This window comes from Triturus cristatus, chromosome 1_2 (assembly GCF_964204655.1).
Source record: "Triturus cristatus chromosome 1_2, aTriCri1.1, whole genome shotgun sequence".
NCBI lineage: Eukaryota > Metazoa > Chordata > Amphibia > Caudata > Salamandridae > Triturus > Triturus cristatus.
Genome location: NC_140580.1, coordinates 771,709,580 through 771,729,095, shown reverse-complemented (window position 1 = coordinate 771,729,095; position 19,516 = coordinate 771,709,580). Strand labels below are relative to the sequence as shown.

At 43.9% G+C, this 19,516-nt stretch overlaps 1 protein-coding gene across 1 annotated transcript in view; it reads left to right on the top strand.

Annotated features, from left to right (window-relative positions):
- LOC146868007 (uncharacterized) overlaps window positions 1-19,516 on the top strand; it is a 170,190-nt gene that overhangs the window by 32,078 nt on the left and 118,596 nt on the right. The window contains exons 2-4 of the mRNA XM_085615163.1: window positions 408-561; window positions 1,634-1,832; window positions 10,039-10,147. Coding sequence (XP_085471289.1) covers window positions 408-561; window positions 1,634-1,832; window positions 10,039-10,147 — 462 coding nt within the window. The remainder of the gene's footprint in view (window positions 1-407; window positions 562-1,633; window positions 1,833-10,038; window positions 10,148-19,516) is intronic.

Below are 19,516 nucleotides of genomic sequence, written 5' to 3'. Positions count from 1 at the left end.
CAGTAAATGCAGGATTGAAACTATTTCAGCAACACTCATGTTCTGGAATAATATCTCTTTACATAGTGGCAGGTGATCAATACTTTGTGATCAATACTTTGACTACCCCACACTGTGGGCGAGATGACTTCACACATTATCTCCCAAAGGGTGGGGCTGAGCCGCTGATTGCTGGCAGGTGAAGACTTCTCATCTCATTTCTCTTCTTGGAGGAGTCAGGCTAAATTGACTTTCTGGGATTTGATAATTGTGCTGTTCCCCAATTCAAGAAGTTCAAAAATAGTCTCAGGGAGTCCTTCCATTTGAAAATAACTTGATGAGCTGAGCCAGAGAGGAATCTTAAGAACGTTTTCATTTGCCATGCTTATCGAGTTAATTATATGATACTTTACATTTTTTACTTCCAGGTCATCAACTGGCTCTGTATACAACAGACAAAATGGCCCAGCTTGAAGCAGAATCCAATGTGAAGTTGGGGCTGAGCCAGCGATACAAGTTGATGCTGCATCCAGTGTCAGCCGGTGCACAGAGCAATGCCAAGGACTACGTACAGTTCCTTCAGTGAGTTTGTAGCAAACCTACTACAGGTAGACAGAGGCGATTGTAGTAGGAAATATTGAATCCGAAAAAATAAAAAGGAGGCACAATAGCATGACCACTGTATTGAGAGACAAAATATCGAAGAGGTTAGTAAGTATTTACTATTCTAAACTCCACATTTGCAAACTTTGAAGCGATCTATAGCCGCAAGGTATGTATATGTAGAGTTAGGTGTAGAAAATGTATACAAGTTTACCTTTTGATATTTTGTCACCCACTTATGTGGTCACTACATTGTGACCCGTTGATATTTCGGGTTGAATATCCCTAGCATACACCAATTGAGACCAGTATTCTTCCTAATCTCGACCCTTATTCCTTCTCAGGTCCCTTCACATCATCTTGTTGGATGAGGGCCATTTATTTATCTTCATACGCCATTCTATTCTCTCCTTGTGTTTGCTGCTGCTCGCCTTCGTCACACTTATTTGTAAACCCTCCATGCAAGAAGCTCTTCTTCTTCTTTGTGCTTCCTCCTATTAAGTCTCTTGTATATTGGATTCTCAGCTCTTTGTTGCCACCTCCTATGCGCCTCAGTGTGTGGTGTCTTGTCATGATCCTATGATCTTCCACAAAGGATGGAAGTTCCTCATCTTAATAATTAGGCATGTTTCTAATCACTCCTCCTGGAAGTATAACTCATCCTCAGCATGTTCCCTTGAATCCTCTCTATCTGAAGAGTTTTGTATCTTCATCAGGCACTTTTATGTCCTATTAATGTCAGAGGGCACCTCCATGTCTTTACATCCCTTTAGTTCTTATCCTAAGAAGGACCCCTCATCGTCATTTCACGCGCTTCTCCTTGAGATGGAGGCTCCCTATTGTCATCATGTATTTATCTTTTACCTCAATGGACTGTCACACCTCCTCCTCATTGTGTTGCATTCTATTCCATCATCTTTAGTGCTCTGTTTATTTTAATTTTAATGTAAGGTTGGATTGTTTTTATTTTAAACCATGCTCAAAAGGATTTGTGAATGGAAAGCAAAGTCTTGTCATCTTTTAACACTCTTTTTTTCCGATTCCTTTAAAGGGACCAAGAACGAAAAGTCGGTCCTGATGGATTTCTGGACTCAAAGCGCTTTACCAATAGCTACATAATAAAAAGTGCAACTCCTCGATCCAAAAGCCTGCCACTTCTAAGTGGTTCCCGAAACAAGACCGTTGTGGATCTCTCGGTAAAGAAAGCCAGAGACCTGGAGGAGCATGAACATAGATTAAAGGCCATTGAGGTAAGGGTGCCAGTACTAGAGTAGTGTTTCTGAGTTTAATTCTGGTGTGCTGGGATCTACTCAGCTGTAGAACAACCCTCTTCAAAACAACCCACTTCCAAACATCTAAGGGCCATATCAGCAACGGCCAGCGATAATTATCGCTGGCCATGCTTAGCGATAATTTTCTTATCGCTGGCTATCTCTGCTTTTTATCGCCCTGGTAGCGCGTTATCATCAACGCGCTGCACCAGAACGATAAAAATTCCAGAGATAGCGATGTTATCGCCGTTTTGCAGAATACCCATGTTAGCACCCTCTTGCTGATAGGGCGTTGGTTTTATCTCCGCTTTTCTGGCTTTTAAAGCCAGAAAAGCGGAGATAAAGCCCTTGATAATATGCCCCTAATTTTGTACACAACGCATATGCAATTTAATACATTGTTGCTTTTCAATTATTTAATTATTATTTCTTTTCTTTGCACACGTTCATTAGGTCTGCACATTGTTTAGCAATATTGAAAAGTCAACCTCATTATTACTTTTAGATATATATCCAAATACTAATAACTTGAAATACAATTTTTTTTGCTGATCATAACAGTTCAATCCCATTGCTTCAAGTGACTAAATGCAAATAAGGCAAAATACGTATTTACTTTTATCATTTAAGGCAATAAAACACAATATTCTGAGTATTTCGGGTGCATTCAAATTATGTTTTTGTGTCCATTAGAAATTATAGCTTCCTTATTACTTTTTTGGATGTGGATTCAAATAAAGATAAATGCTTATTACTTTTCCACTCAATAATACAAATTCAAATGCCTTTGTTTCTTTGGCATTCTCACTTATAAAAGACTTTAGGCCCCACTGATATGTTGGTTTAAGGGTCGCATTTAGATTTTGGTAGAGCAAAAACTCTGCTGTGATTCAGTACCCACTCAACCAAACCTGCAGTTCTCCTGTCTCATTTAGAAGTGGGGTGATTGTTAGGTCTGTGGCATCGCAGCATCAGCTGCCTTTACTATAAGAAAACTATGACACTCTAGCCATCTACCACAGTCTTTCTGGTCAGTGCGTCACATCACTGCACACTTTAGGGCAGAAATTTCTGACATATATATTTTACTGTCCAGGCCGGCCATGCAACGCACAGGAGAATTGAGCAGGAGAAATGATCAATGGACACCAAGCATCAGGAGAAAACTCTCTGTGCATCAGGCCAATTATTATTATTTTTTAATTTCCAAAATAAACATCCACTTTTACAATGGAACTGGAGATACACCCTGAAGCACGATGAATAAAGGGGATACATTGTGATGGGCAATGTTATTTATTTTCCTTTTTCCCTTCGCACATGCCCATTGTTGAGAGAATGGTTGAACTTCTTACAACTTAGGGGCCGATTCTGATCCAGGTCGGAAAGCACTCCGACCGAGTCGGATCCGGAGTGTTTTCCGACCGAGCCGGACCTCTACAGTCCGACCGGCGAGTACGATGCGGTGAACAACCTTTACAACGCAACTGTTACAACGCACTACACTTACAACTAAATTTTTACAACGCAACATCCACTACAACGCATTCCATTACATAGCATGACACTACAACGCATGTTTAAAAACTACCTTTACAATGCATTCCATTACATTGCATACTACCTTTACAACGCATACCATTACAACGCAATCCAACACTTACCCTACTGTTGCACCCCCTGGAGTTAGAATAGTAATTTTTACCCCTATACTATGCGTTGTAATGGTATGCGTTGTAAAGGTAGTATGCGATGTAATGGAATGCGTTGTAAAGGTAGTTTTTAAACATGCGTTGTAGTGTCATGCTATGTAATGGAATGCGTTGTAGTGGATGTTGCGTTGTAAAAAATGCGTTGTAAGTGCATGCGTTGTAAAAGTGTGCGTTGTAATGACATACATCCGTACGATGCGCACGTATGCTGTGGGACTCGGTTCGGTCGGACTCCCATAGAAGTCAATGGGAGCCAGTTGTACGACGCGTACTTGCGCTCCCATTGACTGAATGGGTACGTCTCAAACAAGTGGGCCCCCTACAGTGGGTAGGTGTCGGTACCATCCGCGCTGTACTTGCCTGTGTGGGGGAGTCCCATGTGTCTCCCCCTGTGTGCGAGTCATACGGCTGCGGGTGTCGGGGGGTCCGACACGGACCCCCAACATCCGACTCCGGGAGCTTTTGCCACCACAGGCTGTCTGACACGTGCATCGTACTGGCTCGGTCGTGAATCGCATCCATTGCACGCCACGGTTAGCTTACGACTGAGACATACGGAGCGGTTAGGACCCGGAAACGACTCGGTCGGTGAATTTCATCTAGCTCGCATCGTACTGGCTCGCTCGTACAGCTGTACGAGTCGGGCGGAAAACATGTGTACGGCTCATAGTTTTTCCGGCCGGATCTCGTTCGGTGCCCTTACGACCCGGATCAGAATCGGCCCCTTATTGGGAAGCAAAATCTTCAATAAGATGGAAACATGATCATCCAGAAAGGGGGGCAAGTGGTCGGTTGAGTGGGTGGCTTCTTTGATAACCTGAACAAAATCTCCCTAGCTCAAATTCTCCAGCAGTGCAGATGCAGGGGGCTTATACTCATGACGGGTCCCAACAATCCAGGAGAGGGGCACACATTTATTACACAGGTGGGTGGCCTGATCAAAACATATTATGAATTAGCTATCCCAGAAAACTGTCAATGAATTCAAATGCTCTCGAAAATCAGATCAGTTGCAAGTGCCATATGTAGGTCGAAGATCTCACATTTAAAAATACTGGTTGGCAACAAATATATTAAAGAGAATTCGGAGAAAGCCATGCAACCTATATAGTGACAAGACAGTGGATAGAGCATTCAAGGAGACCACAGAAACGTACGTGGACATTGCCAGCTGTGTTTTTCATTGAAGTGGTCGGTGTAGCCACTGCGGACAGCATGCCAGTTAACAGCAGGAGTGATGGGTGTAATCCCTGGCCAAGGGGCGAATGGCACTGGAACTGTCCTAACTGAGATGTATATAGGTTCTGACCCAAACAGACTGCATATAACACACTATTGATTCAGTAACTACCAAACAATGCATGTATCACCACCTACAAGGGTAAGGTTTGCTGAAAAATGGAGTCCATCAATCGACCAGCAGATTGTCTGCAGACAGACACACGACCTAGAACATGCCACTACCAGATGATGGAGCTCTGGTAGAGTATTAGGAGATGAAGTCCAAAGCAGTGACGGCCTGGCAGCAGAAACGTGAACTGGTACACTGTCAGAACCAATTCAAATATGAACTGGACTGGGGCAAAAGGAAGGCAGAGAATGTAAAGGTGAAAGCGATCTGGAGAGAATAAGAAAGAGGACTGTGCTCAGCGCATGTAGATCTGGTTCAGAACAGCACCAATGGATGCACAGCTTCTGGTTGTTAGCAGGGGGTTGGTAGTGGCACTATGCACAGTTGATATGCTCACCCCATGTTCAGCTTGGGAATGTTAAATGCTTCAGGAAGGGGCTGGTGTTCCTACCACTGTCCAACCAACATTGAGACTCTGGGGCATATTTACAAAAAAATTTGGCATGCGGTGCTATGCCAAATTTGGCAACGCCGCACTGCGACATTTTTAAAGCACAGGGATGTACCTTATTCACAAGAATACAGTGCGCCACTGTGTTTCTCCTAGTACTGGCGCAAAAAGAGCTCCTTAGCACCAGTGCAGGCAACCTGCCGCCATGTTGCAAGGGTGCCTGCGCTGCAGGGGTGATTGTTTATGTGCAGGAAGGGAAACCTTCCTGCACATAAAGAATCAATAATGGCGATTTGCTCTTTCTATGTGTGCTGCAGAATGCAAAAGTGTTTGTTTTTGGCACTGCCTCTGCCTTGTAAATCAGGGGCAGTGTCAAAAAGCAATGGGTGCTGCGGTGGAACGCCCACTGCAACACCCATTCAATGCCCCTTTGCCGCAGAGGACTTCGGCGGAAAGGGGTATAGTTACACGGTGATGTTAAGCCACGTTAAGTGGCTTAGCGCCACCTTGTAAATATGGGAAATGCCACTATCACACCTGAGAGTCAAAACATTGATGCTCCGTCAGTGATAGGGTCTTCTAAATATGACCTTCTGTACCTTGACTGACATTCCCAGTGCCTAGTCTGCACTCAAGAGTCAGCTAGTTTCACTAGCAGGTAGTGGATAATCTTAGCAGTGTGGCTAAATGTCACTCAAAGACATCAATCTCCCCCTAGCATCAGCCACATTTTTTGCGATTTTATTTTAAATTTGACCTTGGTAAAAGAAGCTTCCTTGTATCCTGGGCAAATGCTTCTCTCGACTAAAAGGATTCTTGCCAAAGTGTAGCACATTCTTTTACACAATAATGCCTTATTTGCACTTTTTTAATTCAGAAAACACCTCCACAAATATGAAACTTCTCTAGTTTGCCATGTGCAACAAATATGGATTTCTAGAGTTGAAACCAGGGGTTATAGTGAAGTAGTTGGTTTCGATATTTGTCCTTGAATATTTTCTTACACTCCAGATTTTCTACCTTTAGCGGAATTTTCATTTTTGTCACAAAAGTTATTTTGTACTTGAACATTAGATATGAAATTGCATGACTTCGTCTTCAAAATCGTTTGCCAAAGCTCTTGGTGCATTTTAGATGCTCTTTGACTTATTATTGGCAAGTTGACAACATTTACATTCTTTTAAATACTGATTTTGGTGCAGGCTCCAAAATAGGGCCTGGGGTATTAATCTTTGTATAAATAGATTATTTCACAGTTTTCTGATTAAGGGGCTCATTACGATAGCGGGTGGATTTGATCCGCCCACCACTGTAGCGGTGATTGGGTCCAACCACCATGCGTGCGGCGGTCCCGCCTATCCAATTATGATGGGACCGCCACCGCTGCGGTCGGATTCCGCACCTTTAAAATTGCAGAGATGGCTGCTGACAGCAGCACCACCGCGATGTTGACAGGAGTATGTTTTGCATTTCACTGCACAGCGTGGCAGGCACTACACTGCTCCTGCCACTTGTTGCAGTGAAATGTAGGGGGGTACCATGGGTACCCCCCAATGCACCCACACCTCCCCCCAACACAACGGGGGCTCGCAACGGGCCCCGGAAGATATTCTCCGCTAGCCTTTCAATGGTGGTTCAACCACCACGGAAAGAGTGGCTACAGCAGGCATCATAATTGTGCCGGGCGGAGCCTGCTAGGCTCCGCCGCCATTGTGAGCTGAGCTGACCGCTCCGCCGGGCAATCGTGACGATTGCTACCGGCGGAAAAGCGGCGACCGGACTTTCCCTCTGCCGCGGTACCCACCTCCATCATAATGTGGCGGGGGGTAAATCTCATGATGTTGGCGGAACGATCGTTCCGCCATCGTAATGAGCCCCTAAGTTGCTGCTAAAGTAAAATCCTGTCTTGTGGCTGAGATCAAACACTGTGCCCCCTGCCCACCATTAAACACAGAGGGCTCCTAATTATTCACTTTGACATGTAAAGTTAAAGCGCTACAGATCAATCAAGAACACTTTCCTATTTCAAAACCTATTCAATAGAAAACTCAATGAATTTTATGTCAGCATATTTTAATAATACATTTAAATAATCAATTGTAAACTAGTTCAGATTAAAACTAATATTGTCAAAAAGTGATGGGATCCCGTGCTTTACTTACAATATGGGATTGTACAACAAGTGTAAGATGGATATTTACCCTCTGCAGGGCAAGAACAATTCCATTTACATATCTACCTTGAATAATATGATGTTGCACAGCCAACAAACCTTGCAATATGTCTTTATATAAACAGTTAAATGAACATTAGAATGTGGTGTCTTCACATAGACAGATACATTATTAGAATGTGATGTATTTACATAAACAGTTAAATGAATATTAGAATGTAGTGCATACTATACTGTCATAAAAGGCATAAAATGAAATGAAAGGTACTCACCTTTCCAAGCAGTCACATGTTATTGTACGATAACTATTCAGATAATTTTTCCTCTAGAACAGGAAATTAAGTCCATACCAAAAGCCACATTTTATCTAACTGTCGCAAACAAAATTAGAGAGTTCACCAGAGAAAATTGTAACCAAAGGGAAGTGGAGCTCGCGAGTTTCATTGGGGCAAAATAGGTTAATACCTAAGGGGCAGATTTACAAGCCCCTTACGTGACTTTTGCGCCGCAGTTGCGTCACATTCGTGACGCAGCTGTGGTATAAATGTTGCGGCCCATTTTCAACCTGACGCATCTAGGGAGATGCGTCACATTGTAAAGCCCTGCGTCACATTATACCTGCGCCAGGTATAATGTATGCAGGGTAGGCGTTCCCATGCAAAAAGTCATATATAATTAACTCAGTGAAATATATACAAGATTTCACGGCGTCATTCTGCGCCTTCACTGCATCAAAATCCCTATGCCTGCTCAGACCAGGCGTAAGAATTGACGCAGGGCTTTTTATATGGGACCTGCCTATGTTTTCTGGCGCATTGCTGGAGCTGCGTCACTTTTGTGACCAACTCCAACAATGCGTTACTTTTGCTCCAACAGATGCGCCAGAATTTCTGACGCATCTGTAACTCCTTGAGCCATGCTGCACTGTATTCCTGACGCAAGGAAACTGACGCATCTATGCAGATGCATCAGTTTCTTGTAAATCTGCCCCTAAATATTTTGATATTTTTTAGCAAGATGCAAAGGCAATATGTTGCGAAACTCGTTATGCACAAACTATAATATAGGTTACCTGGTTAGCCGTTCTCAATTCAAGGTTTCCTTGATTCCGTTCTTTTAGAACGTCATTAAATAACGTTTCAAGCTGCTGTGTACTGTGGTTTTATTCATGACAACTTCTTCTAAGGATGGTCATTTATTTTCCTTCCAATTGTTTGCATGGAGATTTTTCATCGGACACATGTTTCACCCTTGCATAGATAGCGCCGTGGGCCTTGTCAAGGCTTGTGGTTAATACGCATTGACTTGTGGTCAATACTCGAGTTAAAAATGATGGTAACCATCATTGGTTGCCATTAATATTCTCTGGAGGATATTGTTTCTTTTTTGGTGGATTTGGAAAAAGCTTCACTACAGCACTCAGTTACTGCTGTTTGGAACAGGTCAATCGAATTACCTGCATGTAATAGCTGGGTAAATGGAGATTTAGGTCTTAGATCCGAGGATTTGGGGAGGTGATCAAAAACTTAATGAGTGGGTGATCTGATCAGCCCTGACAGCAAGATCTGAGACAGAAATATTTTTGTCTCTAAAAATGTCAGATCTAGAGGTTGCCCTTTTACATGTGTTGGATACACACCTAGCTGTTTAAATGACAGGAAAGTTAGATTTCCAAACAAAAATCTGCTGGTGTGACTGCTCAGACCAGATTTTCAAAACACCTGAAATAGCCAGGTGGTTTAGCCAGATCAAGAGCTGCGGAGATTGTTCATAAATGATTCAGCACATTTAGTGATATGTCTCCTGGTAAAGAACAGAGCAATAAGGAAAATGTTTAATTAGAAGACCCTAAGAATGTACACAAAAATAATCACGCTCAATGATTGGCTCGCGGGGAATTAATATAACTTTACTAAATTGCTATAGATGATCAAAATACCCATCCTCTGCCTCTTACTTTTGTGAAATGATTCATTTTAACATTACATTTTCTAAATCACTGGCATTTCAGAGCCTAAAAGTAATTACTCAGTAATTAGTCAGTGAAAATGTGTTTGCATTGTAATTATTGTTTTTGCACTTGTCACGAGGCACAACAGTCAGTGCAAATGTGCACCCGTGGTAATCAGTCCATGTAGTCTGGAAATAGAATTATAAAATCGCACCATCTGAAACTAACCTATGTATTCTAGCTGCTAGTTTGCCACACTGGCACACATTGTCCCAAATCCAGTCCATAAATTGAGCAGGACAAAAAAAAGCAGGCTTTCTGATGTTTGGTTACTTTGTGACTTTTATCCATGTTTCATAAACTCATTCTAAAGATATTGGAAACCCTTCTGAAAAGTACATCAGCAGCCAGTTTCAAACAAAATGACATGCTTTTATCTGGGCTGCTTAGTCTTACAACTCTTTCAAGTAACATGTGTGATGTGAAAACGTGTAGTTGGCTACTTATGAACTGCCACGGAAATGCCATGTATACTTTTTCCCTGCAGAATGCTATGTGGCAGCATAAACAGGAGGAGAGGGAATTGAACCGGGCTCAGGGGGATGTGATGAAGAAGCAGCGCGCCCTGAAGAGGATGGTGAGGGACTGTGAAACAGGTAAGGAAGTCTGCTCTGTGTCCACTGTGTGAGGCGTCCTCTGCAGCTGCTCACGTCTCCAGTGCCAATCTACCAATCGGTTTGAAGATGGCTTCCCTTTACAAGGTGAATGGATGCATGCATTCTCTTGCAGACCACTGGCACAACTCTGTGCCAGGAAGCTGGGAGTGTCCTACCTTCCTTTCTCCCTAACTCCTGTGGGCCCAATAGATGTCAGTATGACAACACCTTTTCGATTCGAAAGACTTTCTTCGACAAGCTAAACTGTCATAAAAGTACATAAAAAATGCTTCTTTACAACAGATCAGATTAGCAAATACGATAAACAAGTCGTTATTTTCATTCAGCCAATAATAACATTACTTGGCATGCTAATATCTCATACATGATGCATTTCCTTGCATAAATAGCCTTCATAATAACACCCTTTCAGAGGGTGGGTTTCCCCTACCGAATAAGAGTGTGAAGGAAGCACTTTCTGGAGTTGCCTGGCTATCAGCCGTGCAAGCGAGATTGCCCATGAGTCTGATGGAAAGTGCCTGAGGTCTCCATGAAGCGAGGCTGCTTCAGGATGTTTGAGCTGGCCGAGAAAGTCTTGCAGAATCCAAGGCCCTCATTACTGGTGGTCCAAGAAAATGAGCCAATTTTTCTCCTTCACCAGTGACTCCAGAGGTGGGGAAAAGCCAAGCCGTCATGCCATGGACCCTGAGTTTCCACTTAGAAATGAGGAATAACTAGATAAATCTGGAGATCCGTGTCAGATTCTCCCAGTGACTCCACACTGTGAGCCAGACCTTCACCCAGAGTTTTCTGGTGCTTTCAGCAGACAAATGTAATGCATTCGTAATTCTGATGGAACTGGTAACTTTCTGTTGCTGACCCCGTTAATTAAATGAGTACATGACAAAAGTATTCTGCCAAGAGCAGCTGCTGCAGTATAACTCCACCACACGTGCACCCGCAGGAGACCCTTGACCTGCAGTGCTTTGAAATCTGGAAGAGGCTCCAGGGATTTCCAATGGACTCAAATGAAGGTGCTCGTTACCCTTGTGTCACTGACGGACGGTCACATGACAACCCATGATGCGCTGCTGCTCCAAAAAGACTGTAATGAGCTTAGCTGTAGGCGCCCACACATCATACTGGATTTGGAAGGAGAAAAAGTGAGTGGCATGTTAGGGTCTCTATACAGGGCTACCAATCCCCTGCGAGGGCTATGGTACGTAAACTCTCCGGGCTTGGTGATCTCATAGGCACTGACACTAGGTCATTCTTAGCGTGTAAAGTCCCATTGATAGTTGGTTCACCCTTAAGTCAAGGAGCTGCAGTGAGTGAGTCCTCCACATGTTATTGCTATTCGCAACGTTTTCCTCCTGCACCTCGGGCACTTGTTTTGCTTACTGGTCCACCGATATATATCTGAGTCCCTGGGGTTAAATTCAGAACAGCATTGTTGGGCAAATGGGATGTCTCTATCTTTCAGCTGTACATATTTAAGACTCTTTATCATGGCTTTACAACCTAAATTGCTATTTTGAAAGAATCGACAAGGTTGCTCTCATCTATAACTAAAGTTTTCTGATCAACCCATTTATGATTCTGCATCACATGTGAAGTACAGTGTCATTAGTTCTTGTGTTCCCTTTATTCCGCATAGCTAGTGTAGTCCCTGATGACAAAGTCTCACTCTAGATGACTGGAGCTGACAGACTGAGGCAGGTGCTTGAAATGTGAGGAATCCCTCATAATAGACTTTCCAGGATGGCGCGCAGTCACCAGGTGTCTCTTACTAGTCACAACTTGCAATCGATCAGCATCAAATGGAGCACCAGATTTGTATTTTTGCCTCTGCTTGACAAGGGCATGGTCTCCTTTCTGAAACGTAATGTTCTGAGCATGACGACGCTTGTCTACATAAGTCTTTATTTTGGACTTGTGAGATGAATCAGTGAGTAGAACTTTCTGAGCATCAATTGTTCTTTCAGTGGACCTCTGGGGCTGCTTGGTAGGCATGGCTCTCCCGAACTTCAAGCTGGCTGGGCTTTCACCAGTTGTAGAACGAGAGGTAGATCTGTAGGCACGAAGAGTAGAATGAAGCACGGACTTGATCTCAAGTTTATCTAGCACAGCAGGCTGGACAGTCTTCTTAAGAGTGCTCATAAAACGTTTAACAACACCATTTACCTTGGGCCATAAAGGTGTGCTTTTCAGATACTTGATTGATATTCAAATGAGTAAGTAAGTCTTTTAATTCCGGAACACCGTAGGTTGCAAATATGCCTTCTAGTCTTTCAATTACTCGATCATGAGTGGTTGATGAGAGGTCTTTCACCAGAGGAAACCGGGAGTGCTCATCTACAATTACCATGAGGTAATGACCATTTTCAAGGGATCCAAAGAAGTCAATTGCAATTTTCTCCCAGACCTGTCATGGATGGAAACTCTGGCATGCTCAAAGGTCGCTGTGTTGTTTTAGTAGATAAACAGTCACACAAATGAAAAGCCTGGAGATCTCTCTCAACTCACTCATCAAGATGAGGGAACTAAACACGGTCTTGAGAGCTCGCTTTGAGGTGATAATTCCACGATTTCCCTCATGTGCCACTTCACTGATTTGCTGGAATAGACTTTCAGGAATTACAAGATAATCCCTAACTCTGGGCGTAGTTCGCGAAGTAGCACTTCGCGAAGCTACGCAAAGTGCACTTCGCACTACGCGAGCTACGCGTAGCACTTCGCGAACTGCATAGTACCTTGTTCGCACTGTGCCAGATGTCGTTTTCAATGATTGCACAGTGCGGACAAGCAACCGGCACTGTACAATAATTGAAAATGGCATCTTGCACAGTGCGAGCTGTAGTTTTCTGCTGCTCGAGTAGATTTTTACTCGAGCGGCAGCTTTCTCAACGCGAACTGGTAGTTTCTCATCGCGAGCGGTCGCGAGCATACGCGACCACTCGCAATGAGAAACCTGACCTCCTCGCGTTGGGAATCTCGCCGGGAGGTTTATTTTCCATGCTTGCGATCGCCAACTTGATGTTGCTGATCGCGAACAAGGAAAAAGTCTCGCCGGGATGTCATTGTGCTTGCTCGCGGTCGCCAACTTGACGTTGAGGACCGCGAGCAAGCAAAAGATGACAGCAGCACTACGCAACACTACGCTACGCGTGTTCGCACTGTGCTACCTGCAGTCGCGTAGTGCGAAATAGTGCAAACTTCGTAAACTACGCGAGCGTAGCGTAGTGCTTTGCCCAGGCTTAAAAATCCCTTCTTGTGTAATAAACAGTTCATTATACACATTCTTGAATTTCTGATATACACTGTCTTTATCAAGGGGTTGAGCATGTCTTCTGAAGGATTGATGCATAATAATGTCTTTGAGGATGAGCATATTCCTGTCTGCTTTGGTAGCAGTACTTATTTGCTCCACGGACAGAGCTGCAGGAGCACTGGATCTCACAATGAAGCTAACATAGTACTTGGCCAATTTGGAAGGGGTACACTTGCACTGCAAGGGCACTGGAGAAAAGTTGCCGGCAGGGTTTTGATCTTTTCCTGGCCGGTGTACAATAGTGTAGTCATACTCAATGCGAGGGGGCATCTTGGCCTTTGGATTGCCAAAGATGGTAAGCAATGCTTGGTGATTAGTAACAAGCATAAAATGTTTCTCATACAGAAACACATGAAAGTGTTTGCAAGTCCACACAACAGATAGGCTTTCTTTCTCAGATTGCAAGTAAGCTTGTTCAGCCTGTGACAGACTTCAGCTAGAATAAGCTACTACAATATGTCTTTGTGCATTTGCATGTTCACTATCTTGGGCTAAAATCACACCCAAACCAACTAGGCTGGCATCCACAACAATCTCTGTATGTAATTTTGGATCAAAGTAAGCCATTTAAGTAGCATTTTCAGTTGTATGCTTAATCGTCTAAAAAGATTGATCACACTCCCTTGATCACTGAAAGGAAACATTCCATTTCATTAACTGTCTCAATGGGGAACCAACAGCGGAAAAGCCACAAATGTACCTGGAACATTACCTGGCCACACCAAAAAAAGAACGCAGCATGGTTACATATTGTGGATGACAAAGCCTAAACCTTGGCTGGGTCTGGAGTCATTCCTCTTCTGAGAAAATGCTCCCAAAGAATTTTAGTTTTGTTTTGTGAAATTTGCACTTTTCAGCATTCAATATAAGACCTGCATTAGCAATTAGACAGCAAACTTGTATAAGGGCTCTATCATGTTCCTTTCGTGTGGGCCCAAATACTAGTATATCTTCACTGTAATTAAAAGCATGCATCAAAGGCTATATAATGAGACGAAGGACATTTTGGAAAAGTTTGATAGTTGAAGACACTCCGAAATTCAATCTTTTGTATCTGAAGAAACCAACATGAGCTGAAAAGGTAGTAACATACCTGCAATTTTCTTCCAGTTTGAACTTATGATATCCTTTGTTCAGATCAAGGCGTGAAAATATTTTAGTACCATTCAACTGGGTAATCATATTGGCAATGTGCGAACCTGGATTTTGTTCTCCTTCGATAGCCTTGTTTGCCTAATGCATGTCAACACAAATTCACACAGACCCTCCACTCTCCTTTTTAGATATAGCCACCATCTGTGACACCCATGGTGTCGAACCAGTAGAGCGCTCAATGGTGTTATGTTTTAGCAAAGTCTCTGTTACTGGACCTCTGCAAACTGTCTGGGAAAGCACTCTCGACTCTTAGGGTTTAGGTATCCCCTATCTCATCGCCAGTTGTAGTGTTCTCTCCAGCCCACATGAAGCTCGGCATTACACGTCTTTATTTCTCAGAGTGTAACCAGTAACTGACACATACAGCATCATGAATTTTATTAACCACACCCATTCACTTATGTCACTAGACTACGGAAACCTTTAGGTACCATAGGGGTCCATCACTCTATGATACACAAGACATTACTGCTAGTACAGTGATTTTTACATGTATTTCCCCTTAACCTGTGTTGTGCACTAAATATCACTAACTATAGTTGTAAGGTATGCAAACCCAACAAAGCTAACACAGCTCAGGCTATCAGTTTCTTCAGAAAGAGCACAAAAACGATCGGTAAAGAAAAGAAAGGCAAAAAATATCCATGAAAAGGCACTCTGGAGTCCACTTTACATGTACATACCTCATTGCCGGTAAAGGAGACAGCCCTAAGTATCATGTCTGCAGTTGTCGATAAAACTTCAACCTCGACCTATAGCGTTGATAACCCAATGTCCTTAAAACAGTCCTGAGTTTGTAAACATTTAAACCGAAGAGAATCCAGGCCTGAAGCATTTAAGCACAGTAACAACCAATATTTCAACAATGGTAGTCACTCCCGTAACCTCCCATGGAATGGCCATAAAGTTGTTCAGAATGGCCACTACACCTGGATAGATCCAAACAGGAAATTAGTCATTAAAGCAAAGTATCTCAATGAGCTTCTGGATTTAAAGCCTCGCTGGGAAATGGGTAGTAAGAACATTAGCTGTACATTTAAACTCGCATTTCTACACGTTAGGACACAAAGTCATGGGTGCTTTATGGAAACTGCTTGATGCAGCACAGTCAAGATGGATCTGCCCAGTACAGTCAAAGGCACAGCGTTTCAGACTGTGAGCTGCCCCTGAAATGCAGTGTCAAAGTTGGCATTAAATACCACTGACAAGTCACTGAAAATCCAAATGTCTTATTGAAGACTTTTGTTGATACAGAGTATGCTTGAGCGAACAAAGCAAACACAAAGAGATGATGAACGGAATGCTGAAACTTTTCAGACACTCACCCCCAGTCACAGATCTGGGTTGAATCCATCTCCGTTCTTTAGCTCACTTCTCCACCTCAGTTCAGACACAGCTATATGCAATTCAGTCTTGACCCTGTGCATCCTGGGAACAGTCCAGCCCGAACTGCCAAGCCATGTCTTCCCTGGACCGGAAACAAGCATCCTGGGACCGGTTTCGGGCTAACAGCCTTCCTCAGACAGGCTAGCTGAAATCCAGTGGCAAAGTGACCAAGGGACTCATGTCTGGGCATACCCTGCCAACTTAGGGCAAACAAAGCAACCACAAGGAAATGATGGACGGAGCCCTGAACCTTTTCAGACACTTACCCCCAGTCACAGATCTGGGTTGAATACACCATCGTTCTTTAGCTCACTTCGCCACCTCAGTTCAGACACAGCTATATGCAAACCAGTTTTGACCATGTGCCTCATGGGAACAGTCCAGCCCGAACTGCCTGATCTCCTTGGGGCAGATTTAAAAGAAACTGGTGCATCTGTATAGATGCGTCAGTTTCCCTGTGCCTGCGTGAAAAACCCTGGCACCACCATAGATGCGCCGTATTTACAATACGGCACACTATGGTGCAAGGATTGACAGATGCATCAGAAATTCTGACGCATCTGATGGCGGAAAAGTCACGCATTGCTGGAGTCGTGTCGCAAGCACGATGCAACTCCAGCAATGCGTGTTGCGGCCTATTCCCAATACACTGCGTCACTCCTTACGCCTGCTTCAAGCAGGCGAAAGGTTTTGACGCAGTGGCGTCCTAAAAGTCACGCAGTGAAATCTTTTAGATTTCACTGAGTCACTTTTACGAGGCTTTCCTGTGTGGGAACGCCCACCCTGCATACATTATATCTGACGAAGGTCACGCAGGGCTTTACAACGTGACGCATCACCCTAGATGCGTCACGTTGTAAATGTGCCGCATTTTTAACACCGCCGTTGCGTCACAAAAGTGACGCAACAGCAGTGTAAGAGTGACGCAAGGGGCTTGTAAATCTGCCCCCTTGTGTTTGCAGAGTATGCTTTGATGCCAGGATTTTTTAATTAGAGAGGGCCCCCAAACCTGCAACAGTTACGCAAATAAGCACAGATAGGCTTTATCCATGTTCCAAGGTTAGCCAGTTACATTTCAATAATAGAAATTAGGTTTGATATCGTAGTACTCTTTGGTGTCTCAGAGACTATGTTCAGCAGGTAACAGCGGTGGGGTGTGGGCCAGGTAAGGGGGGATTTCGAGGGAAGATGCAGAGGGAAAATTAATTATTTCTTTAATTTTCCCTTAGCATCGTCCTTCGAAATCCCCCCTTACCCGGTCCCACCGCCTCACCGCTGTTACCTGCACGGACCGCGGCTGACTGTGTTATGAAGGGGAGATAGAAGCCAACCCTGAACGACCCCTCTGTGTCAGGAAAGAAGCTGACAAATGCTCATTTATCACCACCACTGACCAGATAAATGTGACCTCTCCCTGCTCCAGGACTGTAAGGACACTGCCTCTAGCTCTCGACTTTTGTGTGATAGCCTTATGCATTCTGGGTGTGGTAGTTTTGTTTCACTTATAACTAATTAGAATAACACACCTGAACTCAATAATTTGAAGGTGAAAAGTTCAGGATTCGAAATAGTGTCTGTAATTAATACCTTGGGGGTACAGGGGTCGCTCTAGATTAGATCCCACAATAGAGTGCCATAGTCATCTCGGTAAATACTTTTGCAAGACTCCTTGTTAGCATTACCTCCCAAAGAAAGGACCAAATACACTTTCAACATTTATCGGGTTGATAGGATGTAGGTAACTGACTATTTAGAAACATCCACCATTTATTATTGCGGGATTTGTGTGATATGGTGCATGTTCCCCAGGCTGGTGTAGTTGTATTACAAGTTGTGTATCATTTACAGGTCTAATAGTTAAGTTGTTACAATATAGTTTAAAACCATCATTCAGGAGTAAGATTAACCTTTATGCCCAACATACATGGGATTTCATTTTTTTTTCAGAATAAAGCTAAACTTCTTTCTAGGAAAGCAGAATTATACCAGCGGGTAAATACTGTGAGACATTGAGGTGGGGCGGGGCGGGTGGGGGTAGTGGAATCCGACATACGAAGGGAATGTGAAAACTAAATAAATAAATAACGCTTCTTACCTTGCGCTCACCGCATCGCAGACTTCGGCGATGCGGCGCGCAAGGTAAGTGATTTTATTTATTTCGTTTGTTTTCACAATCCTGTCGAATGTCGGATTCCACTAGCCCCACCCCGCCCCGCCCCGCCTCACCGCCCCACAGAATTTACCTGTGTGAGCAGACGCTGAATTATACAGTCTTCATCACCTCAGTGAATACAAAATAAGTGTGAAATGATTGGTTCACCTATTCTTCAGTAGCAGCCCATGGTGGGAGTGCTGCCGGGCGCTGACGTGGGGCAGGGGAGGGGCAGGGTGGGGGGTAGTAAACTACAGATTACAGCCGATTAGAGGTAAGTAAAGATATAAATAAATAAAACGAATTTCGTTGCGCGCGCTGCATGCAACGAAATGTAAACATAGTTTACTACCCCCACCCTACCCCTCCTTCTTCCCCTCCATCGCGCCCCATCGGCGCCTGGCAGCACTCCCACCACAAGCCGCTACTGCTATTCTCCTATATATGTCTACTTTTAGACCGTCAAGTTCATGTTCCTCCCCTAGCACTGCCATGCATTATGCAGTTTGAATCTCAACAATTGTAATCTCCTTTTCCAACAACCTCCTCACCCCTCCAGATAGTGAAAACAGTCTAAGTACTTTGTTATTCCCATTCCCTTTTTAGGTCTCGGCTGTCGATAGCAGCGTGCATGTGCTGCTCTCGGCATCCGAGAGCTTCTTGAAATCAATTTGGTCGAGGAAGGGGACTTGAAGCCCCGCCCCCTCTTCCCATTGGCCCGTGTCATAGCTTAGGCTAAACGCAGGCTTCTCATTGTAAAGGAGTCTTCCTAGTCCCTCCTTGTTGCCGCCCTGTCCCCTTTTGGCCCTGCCCACCGGGATTTGATCTTTTACTGACGGCCTTACTCTATGGGGTTTAATTACTGTGTAAGCACTATTTTTTTCCCCTTCCCTCTGCCTCTCTCCCCAGCAGACCCTTCCCTCTGTCTCTCTCAGACACAGCTGCTTGTTTTTAACTTTAAAAATGAGCGCAGCGCCTCTTCACGGACACCGCGCTCGGTTTATTTATATATTTCTTAACTTTAGCACTGAGCGCAGCGCCCGCTTCAAGGACACCGCACTCAGTGTTAAAGTTAAGAAATATATAAAGAAACCGAGCGCGGTGTCCGTGAAGCGGTGCCGCGCTCAGTTTTAAACTTAAGCATTCGGACCGATTACATTGCAAATGCTTGTTGTTTTGGGGCGTTGAATCTACCAAACTGTTGTAAGTGGCCTCTTCCAGTACATTTCCGTTTAGTTAAGGGGAATAACTACTCACTGGCGTAACGAACATTGAGGGGCCTCCCTGCACGATACAAAGAGGGGCCCCCACCAGGCTCAATCAGGAGCTCTCTGGCCAGAGTGCA